General features: G+C 43.4%; 1 protein-coding gene across 1 annotated transcript in view; it reads right to left on the reverse strand.

The window, feature by feature from the left end:
- The window catches only part of FANCL (Fanconi anemia complementation group L), a 74,979-nt gene extending 60,070 nt beyond the window's left edge, over positions 1-14,909 (reverse strand). The window contains exons 1-4 of the mRNA XM_018566303.1: positions 14,780-14,909; positions 12,396-12,454; positions 3,263-3,323; positions 1,968-2,024 (exon numbers count right to left, since the gene is read on the reverse strand). Coding sequence (XP_018421805.1) covers positions 1,968-2,024; positions 3,263-3,323; positions 12,396-12,454; positions 14,780-14,866 — 264 coding nt within the window. The 5' untranslated portion in view covers positions 14,867-14,909. The remainder of the gene's footprint in view (positions 1-1,967; positions 2,025-3,262; positions 3,324-12,395; positions 12,455-14,779) is intronic.
- Between the last annotated feature and the right edge of the window lie 1,406 nt (positions 14,910-16,315).

Genomic DNA, 16,315 nt, shown 5'->3' on the forward strand with positions numbered 1-16,315 from the left:
AAAAATAAATATAAAAAAAAATAAAAAAAATTGAAAAAATAAGAATAAAAAACATTTTCGGTATCGGTTTCGGCCTGACATTTTTTTTATTTCGGTTTTAAAAATTCCATTTCAGTGCACCTCTACTTTTTATTTTAGATGCTAGCAGCTTAACCTAATCCCCGTCTTTCCTTAGCAAACCTTCACACAAAGATATACAGTATGTAGAAAGCTATAAAGTAAAATCAGTGATACTTCCCTTACATATAATAAACAGCCTTGGAGGACTTTGCCTGTAGAAGATTTAGATAAGACCATTCCCCTAGGAAGATCTTCTCAGGCAGATCTTGTAAAACATAGTCAATTGACTATGATGATAAAAAAAAAACAGTTCTACTATCCTGTTGCTGTACATTAGGAGATGTCAAGAATGTGTTTGTACAGATTAGTATAGCTGTAAGTGATGTGTTTTTTTGTTTTTGAAAGAACAGCCATTAGAACTAAAGGGTGGGTGTTCACCATTGTAGTACTTAAAGGAGAAATATGGGGTTAAGGCTTTTCCCCATAGTTCTCCTTAGGGTAACGGGAGGACACAAACTAGCATCCTCCCGTCACCCTGTAGCTCGCGGTATACTGAGACGCCGCAGCTGAAGCGGATCCCGACAATCATGTATGGATCCGCCCAGCTGCGTGACTGACAGCTGGCTCTGCCTATCCAGCTGTACCCGCCCACTCCCCCGTCCATTCCGCCAGTCAGCGCTGGTGGATCGGAGCAGGGGGGGATCCAGTCCCTCCCCTATCACGGCAGAGAGCCGTGACAGGATCAAGAGGTGAGCGAACGCCGGTATGTGTTCGCTCACCTCCCGATCTACTAAGCCGACCTGCGACAGTCTCATTGTCGCAGGTCGGCTAGAACTATGAGGTGACTGAAAAGCACTCACCTCATAGTTCTCCTATAACCTTGAGTGTGTATCAAATAAATGTTTAGCATTGTTATGACATTACATAAAACATATCAGGGAAACTGTTTTGAAAGGCTGTAACTTGAGGTGCACCAAAATGAACATTTCAAAATCGAAACAAACCCGAAATTTTTTTTTAAAATGCCAGGCACAAACCGAGAAAGAAAATGCTTTTTTTTCTAACTTTTTCAAAATCTTTTCTTTTTATTTTTTTACTTTACTGTTGGGGGCTGTGGGGAAATATTGGGGGTAACCCTGATATTTCCCTTTTAAAATAGAAAAAAATTGAGAACACAGAGTCCTCAATCTCTTATTCTGCATCCCCTGTTATAAATGAACAGGAAGACTCTATACTGAGTGTTCCTGTTGATTCATAACTTGTGGAGATAGTATGTTTACTGTGTCCACAATCATGTATGAACAGGAAGTTATGTAGATCACTTCCCATTCATTCATAATTGGGGACACAGTAAACATATGATGTCCTCAATTATTTACAAACACTCAGCAATTACTGATCGCCGAGTGCTTGTATCCGCTCTCCTTCCCGTCAGCTGTCACAGGAGGCTGAGTGAGCGGTGCGGGGAGGAGAGCTCACTTTCCTCTGGTAGATGACTCATCCCCCACTGCCGGCCCAGCCTCCTGTGACAGCGTCTCCGCCACACACCACCGCTCTCATAATCTATCACAGGAGACTGAGCAGTGTGGGAGGAGAGACGCTGGCCGCTCGCATCGCTCTCTTCCCTCGCACAGCTCGGCCTCCTGGGACAGTTTCTCTCCTCCCCGCTGGGACACAGAGCAGCGCCCAGCAGGAAGGAGAGAAAGCAGGGATACACCGCTATTTCAGCCGAAAGATGGCACTTTTGGCATTTTGCCTACAGTGCCATTTTTGGCCGATATGTTTCGGCAGCTGGAATTTCGGTGCATCCCTAGTTGTAACATCTGTAGATATTATAATCGGTCCAAAATAGTTTTGCATCAGTGGTCAAATAACCTTAGCCAATAGCACATTAAATAAAAACTTACCAATATAGACTTGAGCTCCACCATGAAGCTAGATAGATCTGAACTGTGCTGTAATCTCTGAGAAAAGAAATCCCTTTGTTTATAATTTTTCAACAAAAACATTAGCACTTTCATTGTGACAACAACTCATCACTAAACTCACTCACTTATCTGGACCATACATGAGGCTACGCTGAGGGGCAAATGAGGGCAAGAGATATGTGGGAGAGCTGGACTTCTTTATGGACTTAATGGGCTTAGATGAGGCAAGTCCCTTTTCTCTTCTGCCCATTCAAAATGCTTTTTTTAACTTCATAAAAATCAAAAGGTACTTTATGAAGTTTTTCTTTCCGAAGCATCAGTCTCCCATCCCTAACCTAATCCTTGACAAAAACAAGGCAGTTGAGACGCAAAGGATATGCTAGCAACCTAACCCCAGCCTAAAACTGTGTTTTGTTGGGCGCATGTTTTGGATGACAATACTCTCAGTGGGCAGAAATAAAAAACCCTACCCCTGCATCAAAAAAACAAAAAAACTTTCCATTTGCACTTGATGAACTCTATTAAACTGGTGATGCAAAAGCTTCTCCTAATGAACAAAGTAGCAAGCATGAACTTAAAGCGGACCCTCCACCACATTTTCAACATTCCTTGATCTTAATATTAACCCCCTCAGTTGTAAAGATTGAATATTATTTTTATATTTTTCTTATCAACACCATTTTTATTGATCATGACTTAGTACTTCCTCATTTCTCGCTTCGGTAAGAATTAGGTTGGCAATAGGGCTGCAACAACTAATCGACATAATCGATTATAATCGATTATTGAAAAAGTTGTCAACTTTTTCAATAATCGATTAATCGGCTTCCAATCAGTTGGCCCTGTTCACGGCTCCACACACGCTGCGCGCCGCACCTCATGCTCCTGTGATGGACTACATCACTGGAGCCATTTTTTAAAATGTATTTTATTGTTTATCCGATTAACCGATTAATCGAACTTAATAATCGGCTAACTAATCGATTTTTAAAATAATCGTTAGCTGCAGCTCTAGTTGGCAATGTAAGCGTCGCCAATTCCGCACATGCGAAGTGATGGCTAGCCCTTAGGCCTTCCATACGGGTAAGACATGTAAGAGTCAAGGATTCGGGTGGTGAATATGTGCTGATCATCTTATTAATAAACAGGCTTCGTATATGCCGATATCGGTGTGCGGTGATTTGCCACATCGGAGTTGCTTTATCCAACCATCGGTTGACACAACAGTGATCATGTGGAAAGCAAAAAACAAAAGTAAAACATATTTAAATTACCTGTTTAACAATATGTTGATATCCATGCAGAACTTTTCTCAACTGCCAACTGCATTCCAATCTATTAAAGAGAATTCAAATAAAGGTTAAAATAGTAAAACACTCTTCCACATTCTACGGTAGGGTTGAGCAAACTCCAGCCATCCAACTGTGGTGCAACTACAAATCCCATGCAGCACTGCAAGTCTCTGACAGCCACAAGCATGACTTCCAGAGGCAGATGCACGATGGGATTTGCACACCCCTGTTGTACTGCCTGGTAAGGCATATATATCCAACACATTTCTAGAATTACTTGTGTGAAAATAACAAAGAAAAAAAATCAACTCAACAGATGTTTAGGACAGAAGTTGTAACGCAAGAATCCAGAAAGTGTAGACATAGACAACCAGCTAAGGTAATAACATAGACTGCAGAAGTCTGAACACGCTGAGACAGCAAAAAGACATTGCGAGAGACTTGGCGACTGCCATTGCTACTACTTTGCAGTGTGTTGTGCACTTTATACCACAAAAGATCAGTATTTAAAAAAAGAAAAGAAATACCGTATATACTCGAGTATAAGCCGAGTTTTTCAGCAAATTTTTTGTGCTGAAAAATGCCCCCCTCGGCTTATACCCGAGTCAAATAAGGATTTTTTTTATTTAGCTGCTATTTAAATTAGAATCCATGAGCCAGGCCAATGCAATGTAGATAACAGAACTGAATATGATGGGCTAATAGGCTGGACAGGGCATTTTTTACTGTGGCGGTGTATTGGGGTAAAACACTAGATCTGGGGGTTTTCTTTGAATTCATCAGGTCCTACTACAATTCTTAAAGTAAACCTAACCTGCTGTAAAACATGCCTAACAGCTAGGGATGCACCGATACAGGTACTAGTATCAGTGCCGATACCGAGTATTTGGGCGAGTACTTGTTCCGGTATCCCGATACCGGAACTCCCAGCATCATGAAGCCTGGGGGGCGAGTCATTACACACTGCCTGGGTTTCCGATTGGTCAGGAAGCCAGCTCCCTCGTCACCAGGGAGCACGGAGCTGGCTCCCCAGCCAATCAGGAAGTGGGGGGGGGAGGTAATGACTCGCCCCCCAGCTTCCTGATTGGGCAGGAAGCTGACTCCATGCTCCATCATCTTTTTTTTTATTAAAAGTATTTTTTTTTACTTTTTAAACATTTTTTACTTTTTAAAAACGTTTTGTATTTTTACATTTTATTATTTTGTATTTTTAAACCATGGGGCGCTAAGGGGTTATTTTTTTTCTTTACAGGGGCTCTGATACTTAGTATATCTGAGAATACAAAATTCGCCTCAGAGATACTTTGTATCAGTTTATAACACACTGAGCCAGCTCACAGCTGCACAACACAGTGAGCTGCTGCCAGCTTTGTGGCTGTTACAGCTCTTAGTTATCACTGTAATCAAAGTGCTGTGACCACCTAATCTGTTGAGGGTCTGCCTCAGACCCCAAGGGACCCATCAACAGCAGTAACTCAATGAGTGGTGGTCCCTCTACGGTCCAGTGCACTTTGTACTACATGACGGGATTATCACATCACCAGTCATTAACTAACTTAAAGGAGAACTATGGGGTCAGTGTTTTTCCCCATAGTTCTCCTTGGGGTAACGGGAGGACACCAACTAGCGTCCTCCCGTCACCCAAAGCTCAGTATACCACGAGCTACAGCTCGCGGTATACTGAGACGCCGCACCTGGAGCGGATCCCGACTTAGATGACGGGATCCGCCCAGCTGCGTGAGTGACAGCTGGCTCTGCCTATCTAGAGGCAGAGCCAGCTGTACCCGCCCCCTCCCCCGTCCGTTCCGCCAGTCAGCGCTGGCAGATCGGAGCGGGGAAAGGGGAATCCAGCCCCTCTCCCTGTCACGGCAGAGAGCCGTGACAGGATCGAGAGGTGAGGGAACCCGGTATGTGTTCCCTCACCTCCCGATCTACTGAGCCGACCTGTGACAGTCTCATTGTCACAGGTCGGCTTAGAACTATGAAATGAGTGGAAATCACTCATGTCATAGTTCTCCTTTAACGATCGTGACGGTGTAAGCCTGTCATCGGCCAGGAAGGGGCTAAGAACACATACACGGTTATGGTTTTACAAGGTATCAATAACGTTGCCAGAGAACTCTAGGCAATGACTTTACAACTTGAGAAAATTACTTGTACAATTCATCTGGCGATTGTGTTTGTTGACATTAGGTAACATTCACACGGGTTAAAAAAAAACAAAAAACGTGTGTTTTTAGAACGCATCATTACATTTTTTTGGGAAAAAAATAATTAAAAGCAAAAGCTTCCTGAACGTGTTTAAGGTGTCTTCAGCATGCATTTGGTGTGTGTTGTCAGACTTGAACTGACAATAAAATGAAGCAAATGCCTATTCTTACTTCTGTACAAATAAGTCCTCAGCACCTTGATATTGTCATCTTCACTCCAGTGAAGCAATTCAAGTTCTGCTTACTATCTTTCTTATAGTTCGAAGATCATTTTTAGCAAAAACAAAACAATGGCACAGATTTCAGAGAAGCTCATTAGACATCAGAAAGTTTAAACACTATGATGGACTGCCAATATGACCTATAGCAGTGGTGGCGAACCTTGGTACTCCAGCTGTGCCAAAACTACAAATCCCAACATGCATCTGCCTCTGGGAGTTATGTCGTGGCTGTCGGAGCCTTGCAATGCCTCATGGGACTTGTAGTTCCAAAACAGCTGGAGTGCCAAGGTTCGCCACCACTGACCTATAGGAATGTGTGGGAGGCTGGATCAGGAAAGCTTTGATACTACCAGGGAGTGCCAAAGCTTTGTCCACGCAGAAAAGCCTGATATTTTGGCACAGTGGAAGCACTGAAAGCTGCTGCAGGTAGGTGCACCTCTAGGTGTCTGCATTTTATACCTGTCCGCAGATTTTTTTGTTCTTAAAAATACAAAGTCACTTTAAAATGCACGTGTTTATATCAACAAATGTGTAGATTGGCTATTATTTCGTTTTTATGACCACAGGCATTCTTTTGGACCTGAGTTTCTCATAGCAAAAAAATCTTAAGAAACTTTTCCCATTATTTCCATTAAACCAGATACAAATACTTGGTTCCCTTCAAAAGAAAGTGCTATAATTGTAGAGCCTATTTCACTACTCTGGGCTCTTAGCCACAATGCTTTACAAGCTGTATGTGAAAGACCTTTGGCTCCTGCTGACATAATAAAAGCTTTTGCTGAAACATCTGCTAGAAAGTTTATTCCTATGTATAACACCAAAAAACAAATAAGTAGGTATCTGTTCTTTAGGGTGTGCTTTAATTTAGGTAGCAGTTTTAATATACAAGTGAAGTATTCAAAAATGTTGCCATGAAAGCAACTGCTAGATTTGGCCAAAATTCAGCTGCAAAAGCCTCCATAGATCTTTAACCACTTGCCGTCCGCCCTTTGTAAAAAAAACGGACGGACAGCACTGCTGCATTGGCGGGTTGCCGTCTCCAGACGGCATTTTTTTTCTGCTCGCGCGCGCCCCCTAGCGGACACGCACGGGCAGAAAAGAAAACACTAAACTGATGAGCGGTAACAGCTTTTAAAGCGTCGCCTATGGCCAATTTTGGGTATTATCGTTTTTTGAGGTTTGGCGCGCGCACGCAATTTTAGGCTTGACATGTTTGGTGTCTTTTTACCCGACGTGACCCCGTATTTTATATTTTACCAAACAATTGGGTAATAATAAATGTTTTATCATTTAATATAGGGGAAACTGTTTTATTTAAAACATTTCGGTAATTTTTCCTTAATATAGTAAAAAACTAAAACCCCAGTGGTGAATAAATACCACCAAAAGAAAGCTCTATCTGTCCCCAAAAAAGGGTATAAAATTCATTTCAGTACAGCGCTGCATGACGGAATAAATGTCAGTCAAAGTACCGCAGCGCTGAATACTGAAAAATGGCCTGGATGGGAAGGGGGTTTAACGCCGCGGATGTCAACTGGTTAAAGGATCCCTCAACCATTCTGTCCATAGCATCCATTAATACATAAAGTGCCAACTGAGTTTCTTTCAGTACTTTGCTGTCAATGCAGAACTAGTAGCATTAGTGGCGTGGTACTGAAAGTGGCAAAACTGCCTCACTTTTTATAGCCGTGCTACCACTATAGCCCATTGCCTGCCCATCCCGGGACTGATATATCAAGATGATATAATGTAAAAGGCACATTGATTAGGGAATTCATACAATTCATGTCTGATCGCTGCCCATTCAAAGCAAAGTAACAGGTATGTCTGATCGCTGCCCATCCAAAGCAAAGTAACAGGTATGTCTGATCGCTGCCCATCCAAAGCAAAGTAACAGGTATGTCTGATCGCTGCCCATTCAAAGCAAAGTAACAGGTTTGTCTGATCGCTGCCCATTCAAAGCGAAAGTAACAGGTATGTCTGATCGCTGCCCATTCAAAGCAAAGTGACAGGTTTGCCTGATCGCTGGCATTTATTCCACTCTTTCTGCCATGTTAATCCATAGGAGCCTTACGCCATGTCTTCCATAATGTATTGCTTTATGCCAAAGGTCCCTATCACCAGGCCCAAGCGTTGTCACAAAGAGACGTGGAAAAAATTCATTTCAGTACAGCGCTGCATGACGGAATAAATGTCAGTCAAAGTACCGCAGCGCTGAATACTGAAAAATGGCCTGGATGGGAAGGGGGTTTAACGCCGCGGATGTCAACTGGTTAAAGGATCCCTCAACCATTCTGTCCATAGCATCCATTAATACATAAAGTGCCAACTGAGTTTCTTTCAGTACTTTGCTGTCAATGCAGAACTAGTAGCATTAGTGGCGTGGTACTGAAAGTGGCAAAACTGCCTCACTTTTTATAGCCGTGCTACCACTATAGCCCATTGCCTGCCCATCCCGGGACTGATATATCAAGATGATATAATGTAAAAGGCACATTGATTAGGGAATTCATACAATTCATGTCTGATCGCTGCCCATTCAAAGCAAAGTACCAGTTATGTCTGATCGCTGCCCATCCAAAGCAAAGTAACAGGTATGTCTGATCCCCGCCCATCAAAAACAAAGTAAAAGTTATGTCTGATCGCTGCCCATTCAAAGCAAAGTAACAGGTATGTCTGATCGCTGCCCATCCAAAGCAAAGTAACAGGTATGTCTGATCGCTGCCCATCCAAAGCAAAGTAACAGGTATGTCTGATCGCTGCCCATCCAAAGCAAAGTAACAGGTATGTCTGATCGCTGCCCATCCAAAGCAAAGTAACAGGTTTGTCTGATCGCTGCCCATTCAAAGCGAAAGTAACAGGTATGTCTGATCGCTGCCCATTCAAAGCAAAGTGACAGGTTTGCCTGATCGCTGGCATTTATTCCACTCTTTCTGCCATGTTAATCCATAGGAGCCTTACGCCATGTCTTCCATAATGTATTGCTTTATGCCAAAGGTCCCTATCACCAGGCCCAAGCGTTGTCACAAAGAGACGTGGAAAGGTTCCCTAGCCTTGTGTAAGCTCTGACCCAGATCTGGCAATTTAAGGGGGTTGCATAGTATGGGGAAGAGTAAAAACCTATATCAAAGTTTTTTTTATTGGTGTCCATGACCTCAGTGGGCAGATTATCTCTCTCTACTAGCCCTGGTGACCCTTTTCATCTATAATGGGAAATCCAATGTTTTGCGTTGTCTCCAGAATAGGACTAAGAGGGGATTTCTCATACTTGAAGGGATTTTATTTCCGTTCCCACTACCCCGGGAAATTAAGAAAACTGACAAGGGTTTTTACTAGATGTGCACCGAAAATGGAAATTTTAAAACTGAAACAAAACCGAAATTTAAAAAATTGTCAGGCCGAAACCGAAAATGTTTATTTTTTTCAAGTTTTTAAAATATTGTATTTTTATTTATTCTTTATAAACTTTTTAACTTTTTATATTTATTTTTATTTAGTAATTCATTTTTTATTAAATATTTTTTTAACTTTACTCTTAGGGGCTTTGGGGAAATATTAGGGGTCTTTTAATATAGAAAAAGAGATTGAGGACACAGAGTCCTCAATCTCTTTTTCTGTATCCCCTGTTATCAATGAACAGGAATCCTCTATGAGTGTTCCTGTTCATTTATAACATGAGGACATAGTATGTTTACTATAACCACAACTATGAATGAACAGGAGGTGATGTAGATCACTCCCATTCATTCATAATTGCGGATATAGTAACCATACTCTGTCCTCAATTATCTACAAACAAATTTAGCGATCACTGAGTGTTTGTATCTCGCTCTCCTCTCTGAAACGCTGTCACCGGAGGCTAAGCGAGTGGTGCAGGGAGGAGTGCTCCGCCTCCTGTGACAGCACGGGCTGTTCCCGCGCACACACCGCTCTCCTGGACTGTGATAGGAGGCTGAGCGGTGTGGGAGGAGAGACGCGGCCGCTCACAGCGCTCGGCCAGCTGTCACAGTTTCTCTCCTCCCCCATGGGGAGGAAAGAAAGCATGGATGCGCCGATGCATCGCCAGGAAGCCAAAAGTACAATTTTCGGCCGATATATCGGTGCATCCCTAGTTTTTACCATTCCCTACTCTATCCAAAATAAAAAAAAGTGTGGCTTCAGATATAGTTTAAGTGCTGCCTTAAAGGCTAAGTAAATTGTTGTTTTGGTTGCAGCCTGTCCAAATCTATGCTTTTCGCAAAATCTAGCCCTTCCCTTGAACCCCTACATCTTCCAAATCCACATACTCAGCCAATTCTGCCTCATTAACCACCTCCCGTCCAGCGCACACACGAGTGGGAAAACGACCTAAAATGTAAACAGCCGAGATGGCTGTTTAAATACAAGCGTTCCGGCGGCTATATAGCAGCTGGATCACTTGTATTTCGTGCAGGTGTGTGTTCCTACCGTCTGTCCCGAAATCCTCTGTGCCCGGTGTGGGCCGGGACGGCACGGCGGCTCTGTCACCGGAGCTCAGTACACGATCTTCCTCCGATCTCCTCTCCGGTGTCAGAATGCTAGAAGTGACGCATATTACATCTCTTCCCTATTCAGCTGTCATTCCTGGCTACAGAAGCCGGAGAAGCTGGTGAAGCAGATCTCTGCTTCATCAGCTTCTCAGGGGGTCCTTAGGTGAAATTAGACCCATGATGTCTCCATAAAGAGGACCTGTCACGTACATTGGCTATCACATAGGGGGCTTCTTATTCCCCTATGTGATAGCTATAAAGTTGAGCGAAAATGACGATTGTGCCATGTTACATATCACCACGAACGTCGGAGTGAGAGCAATAATTCTAGGGCCATCAATCACTGATAACACTAAACGGATGAGCAGTTAAAGCTTTTAAAGCGTCGCCTATGGCCAATTTTGGGTGTTTTCATTTTTTTGCCATTTTGCGGGCATGCACAATTTTAGGGCTTGACATGTTTGGTGTCTATTTACCCGACGTGACCCAGTCTTTTATATTTTACCAAAGCATTGGGGTGATAATAAATGTTTCATACCATAACATAGGGAAACAGTTTTTTTTTCAAAACGGTCAGTACTTTTTTTGTTATACAGTAAAAAATAAAAACTAGTCAGTAATAAAATAGAAACCCTTAGCACCATCTCCATATGGTAGGTAAACCCTAACAATCAGCTTCTCTTATTTGCTCCCTTTTGGTCTGCTATATATAATATTTACAGGATTTGAGAAGTACTGATTTATATCTGGAAGCTTTCGATTTTGCAATTTTATGCCTTTGTAGTTATAAATATTACCTACTATATTTTGTGCGCCTTTATTATATTTCTACAATAAATCAAAATATTTTGCATCAGAATTGTGGTTGGTGTGCTAACGTAATATTCTACTAAGCTGTTATTTCACTTGGGGAGGTTGGTTGGCTCCCAAACATACAGTAGTTATAGCACCCACATACTCATACTGTATATGCTCTATATATTATGTGTAAGAGGTGTGCGAGGTAACACCCTGCATTTTCTCTAGTCTTTAAACACCCCTTTACTTAGGATGACACGGCTATTCCTCCAAATATGCAGCACAGTAGGTGAGTGTTGTCACCCTAGGACTAGAATTGGCTCCTGGCAGGGCCATCAGGTCAAAATAAAGGAAAGAAAGCCTGAGAAAAGCTAATGCAACCACCACTCCTAAAGGCTGATAAGATGCAATGTGTTATTTTTTTGTATCTGGGTTTAGATATGTTTTACCTTGATGTAAAGAAGGACATCATGTTTATGGGTTTGTATGAACATTAGTCATTTGATAAATGTTTAGTGTAAGAATTACCTAAAAGTTTCTTATATGAAGAGGGGAGATGATTCCTACTTATTCCACAGCATATGAAGTCAGGTTAATGCTTGACAAGGTACTAAGCACTGCTGTGTCTTGTCCTCAAAAGATGTGAGGCTCAATTCAACATGAATTAGGTATTTCAACCCCATTTATAACGCATGGGGCTGATTTATAAGGGCTTATTCACATCGAAACCGTGTGCGTTCCAGAGCGGTAGCAGCTGGAACGCACCGCGATCGCTAAGAAACTCCCCCCCCCCCGCGTTCTGGGGGGGGGGGTGCATTGAATTCAATGGAACCGCTTCCACGCCCCCCCCCAGCAGTGTGATCGAACGCGTGGCAAAACTTTGCCAGCGTTGCGTTCTACTGCAAACGCAAAAAATAGAGCAAGCCCTATTTTTTGCGTTTGCAGTGGAACGCAACTCTGGCAAAGTCTTGCCACGTGTCCGATCGCATTGCAGGCGCGGGGCGTGGAAGCGATGCCATTGAATTCAATGCACCGCCATGCCCCCTCTTGCCCCAGAACGCGGGGAGAACTTTCTTAGCGAATTGCGGTGCGTTCCAGCAGCTACCGCTCTGTAACGCACACGGTTTCGGTGTGAATAAGGCCTAAATGTTCAATATTTATTTGCTATTTCCTATGCTCTTGAGCTCCATCTAGGGGTGCGAATGCTGTGCATACTGCATCCACCCAGCAAAACATTTATAAAATGGTCCCTAATGACATTTTACTAGATAACCTTCTCATTCCATTTTTTATGTGCAATTTTTTGATCGGTTGCTATAATCAGAACTATTTTAAAAGGAAACAAATACTACACTTGTAAAAACACAGAGTGGCAAACCTTGCATTTCGTAGCTGAAGATCCGCAGGCAAAATGACCCTGAGCCGAAAGTCCTTGTCCTGTATTAAAAAAAAAACACAAAAACAGAGCAAACTTTTAAAGGGAGCATAGGACACTACAAATGCATTTTGTATCCATAAATAAACAATGATAAATACCGGTACAAAAGGTGAAGAAAACATATTTTTCATAAATGTGTATGTATTAGAACATATTATCATTGTGCACAATGCATTAAGCTCAAGTACACACAGGTAAGAGCTCTATCCACAACACAAATCTTCTACTGAGTGGAAAAAGGATGCGGGAAAGAGCTATAAGGCAAAGAGGAGTTTAGGTAAATAGGTCCGATGTGTTGACAGAACATTGCAAGTTAGGAAATAATGGACCATTTATATCCACAATGTGTTTGACTTGGTATAAGGGGAATGCATGGTTTTATTCTACAAAACTTGCTGGAAAAATACATATTTTTACACATAAAGTCTATGTGTATTTTTTTTTTTCAAACAAAATATACCTGCTCTAAGTGTCTGCACTTTCAGGTGATTGCACGTATCTACAGAGATCCCCAGGAACCCCAAAACCCAGGAAGAAATCCAATGAACACATAACATAACAAGATCAGTATTTTCTGCAATATTCACCTTCAACACAAGGTCTTTCCACCCAGCACTTTTTCTCTCCTGCTAGATGTCCTCACCCTGATGACCAGCACCACTCGAGTCACTTCCTCTGAGCTCAGGGGACTTTACAGCAGCCGCTTCAGTTTAGAAATGTAACCCCTTCATGACCAGTGACGTACAGTGTACATCCCTGACGTCGGGCCCGTTTAAACGACTGTCGGCTTTACAGCAGAAGCGATTCTGGCGGCTGCATAGACCCTTGGACACCTGAACAGTCACATGTTTTGATCTATCCTTCTACGGTCTATCAGGGATGTGGTGTCTGTTTATGTGCCTCATCTATGGTGCAGGTCCTCATAGTTGGAAGAGTAACAGGGTTATTCACAAAAGGGTGAAGAGTTTGGAGAAGGCAGGAGAAGTGAACATTCTAGGACGCCATAGCTGATTTGGGAAAATTCTCCAATTCAGCTCACTTTCCAGTTGAGCTATGTTGTCCTAAATTGTTCACTTCTCCTGCCTTCTCCACACTCTTCACCCTTTTGTGACTAACCCTGTAAGTGTTTGTCACACACCTCTGGCCGCAACGCTGTCAGCTGCATGGGAACGAAGGTACATTAGGGCCTGCGTTCCGGTCTAGTCAGAAAAAGTACTACACGTAGCATTTTTGCTGACTGCACTGGACCGGAACGCAGGCACTGATGTATCACGCGTTCCCGTGCAGCCGATCGCTGCACGGGAACGCGTGATGCACGTGGATGGAGTGAACTAGCCCTTGCACAGGATGGAGTGAACTAGCCCTTACTGTAATTTTTAGGGCTGCAACAACTAATCGACTATAATCGATGATCGAAAAAGTTGCCAACTTTTTTAATCATCGATGAATTGGATTCCGATTAGTTGGCCCTGTTCACGTCTCCACACACACTGTGTGCCGCACTTCCTCCCCACCTCACGCTTGCCGCTGCCAGACCTGCCCGACAGCATCCACGCCGCACCTCTTCCCCGCCTCACGCTCACAACCCGACCACATCCACAATCAGCACAGGGACGCGGGGAGAAGTAAGGAGGAGCAGGTGTGGGGGGGATGACAGCCGCCGATAGACAGGCCTGATCATTTCACTATATTGCACACCACACTTTTGGTTTTCTTTTTTTTTATTTCCACCGCTCCATACTTGCTCCTGTGATGGACTACAATCTCAATAAAAACTAGTAGTCCATCACTGGAGCCATTTTTTTTAAATGTATTTTATTTTTTATTCGATTAATCGAACTCAATCGTTTTTGAAAATAATCATTAGCTGCAGCTCTAGTAATTTTTAGTCCTCGTTCACACCTAGGCGTACTGGAGGTGTGCATCACGTCACGTTCACTTGTTCCCACATTTACTGCATGCCGCCCATTGATTTTTTACAAACGTAACGAATGTAGCTCATGTAGCCAATCCTGCTACAGGTGTCCCACATTTTTTTCCTGCGGGTTTCCCCACTGCATTCAGGGTGCCATTAACAAGTAATAACACCGCAAGTGCCATACGTTTTTGCTGCATTTTTGCTAAACCAACACAAAGGGCTCTAAAGCGTTTCCTGCCACTTTGACTAACATTTAGAAATCACCTCGATATAGACTTTAATTTCTGTGTTTACCGAAAGCTGACAAGTTATGGAGCTGTGTACAGACCTCCATTTCATATGTCACAGAGAAGTCACATGAAACAATGTACACCCTGCCTACTTCTAAAGTGTCTGAGAAAAGTACCTGGGCACTGAGGAATCCATCATACACCCTGCCGTGCACATCCTGAGGCAGCAGCAGCGGGCACTGGCTCAGCACTGTACACTGCATTGTACATCACACATCAGGTGAGCCTCGTCCATACAGCTATAGCCGCCCCAATATACCAGGAAGCAGCGTGTGTGTACACACACACAGGCACAGCATCACGTGGCCCGCCTACCAATCACAGCGCGCCTTTCAAAAACCTTCCTCCCAGTTGCAGCGCCGCAGCCGTCATTCATAAAATCGGCGCCATTCTTCTCGTACAGTCACATTGTATTCCTCACAAGGTTCTGCGCACGTCAAAGGGAGGGTTCCCTGTGTGTGTAATAAAATTACCTCTTCTAGGATTCGAGGAAAGTAGTTTTTCTTTTGTTCCGGCAGCTTCTTAATGAAATTTTTACAACTTGCTGGTTGTGGGCTGCAAAAAATATTACCACAAGTTCAGCTTTCATACTTGTGGACGTATTGTACAAACTTCCTTGTATAGCCATTGAGACTTGTGTCTGTACCCCTGCTTGAGGTAGAATCAGTGATGTCACAAGGGGGGTGCGGCTCGCATCGAGTGACACCATCAGAGGGGTTGACACAAAAATTACTGACAGTTATTTTGGTGTCACCCCCTCTGAAAAGTCAGGCACTCGGCCATTGACCGAGAGCCCGACAGCTGCACAATTGAGGAGGTGATCCAGCGGAATGCCTTATCCTGCCGGATGAACAGCTCCCTACTCTCTTTTCCGCCGTACATCACCAAGATGGCTGCTGGCAGTTAAGTGTCATTATGCACGTGCATGATGATGTCACGCATGTGCATAACGATGTCACGTGTGGGTAATGACGTCCCAGCACCCTGGGGACACCTCTGGGGCGCATAACCTACATAGCTCTTAAAGTGGAACTCTAGGCAGATATAAAAGACACAAAAGAATGCAGCTCTGTAATCCTTAAAGTAGAATTAAACTCTTTTTTTGCTAGCAAGCAGTAGATATATGCAAAAACATTTTTTTTTAAATTGTTAACATTATGTCTGCTGCTGCGTTTTACTACACACCACTGCACATGTACAATACGGCCAAAATGTCCTGTCGGGCGTTCGGTCCATGACCGAGCACTCGACTTTTCAGAGGAGGGTGACACCAAAATGACTTCCAGTCATTTTGGTGTCACCCCTCCAATCGTGTCACCCGGGTGCGGGCCGCACCCCCCTTGTGACGCCACTGTGTGTGAAAATGTAGCGAGGTTAGAAAGAAGATGATGCTCAAATCCAGGGAACGCATAACATGCATTTCACAGACTCATATGCAGGGCCTTTCAGCATGTAAGGATACAACTTCTGGGTTGTAGTTATTAGGACAATCAAATACACTTTCTATTTATAACATCAGCAGTGTAATAGCAATACAACCAATGGCAGGCATCCCCACCTGAAAAAAGTCATATCAGGGAGCTGTCCTCATTTCAGGGAGGTGGCCTCTCTCCCCCCCCCCCCCCCCCCCCCCCACCCAGAGAAAGGGGGGG

This window comes from Nanorana parkeri, unplaced genomic scaffold, assembly GCF_000935625.1.
Source record: "Nanorana parkeri isolate BGI_ZX_2015 unplaced genomic scaffold, ASM93562v1 scaffold934, whole genome shotgun sequence".
Lineage (NCBI taxonomy): Eukaryota > Metazoa > Chordata > Amphibia > Anura > Dicroglossidae > Nanorana > Nanorana parkeri.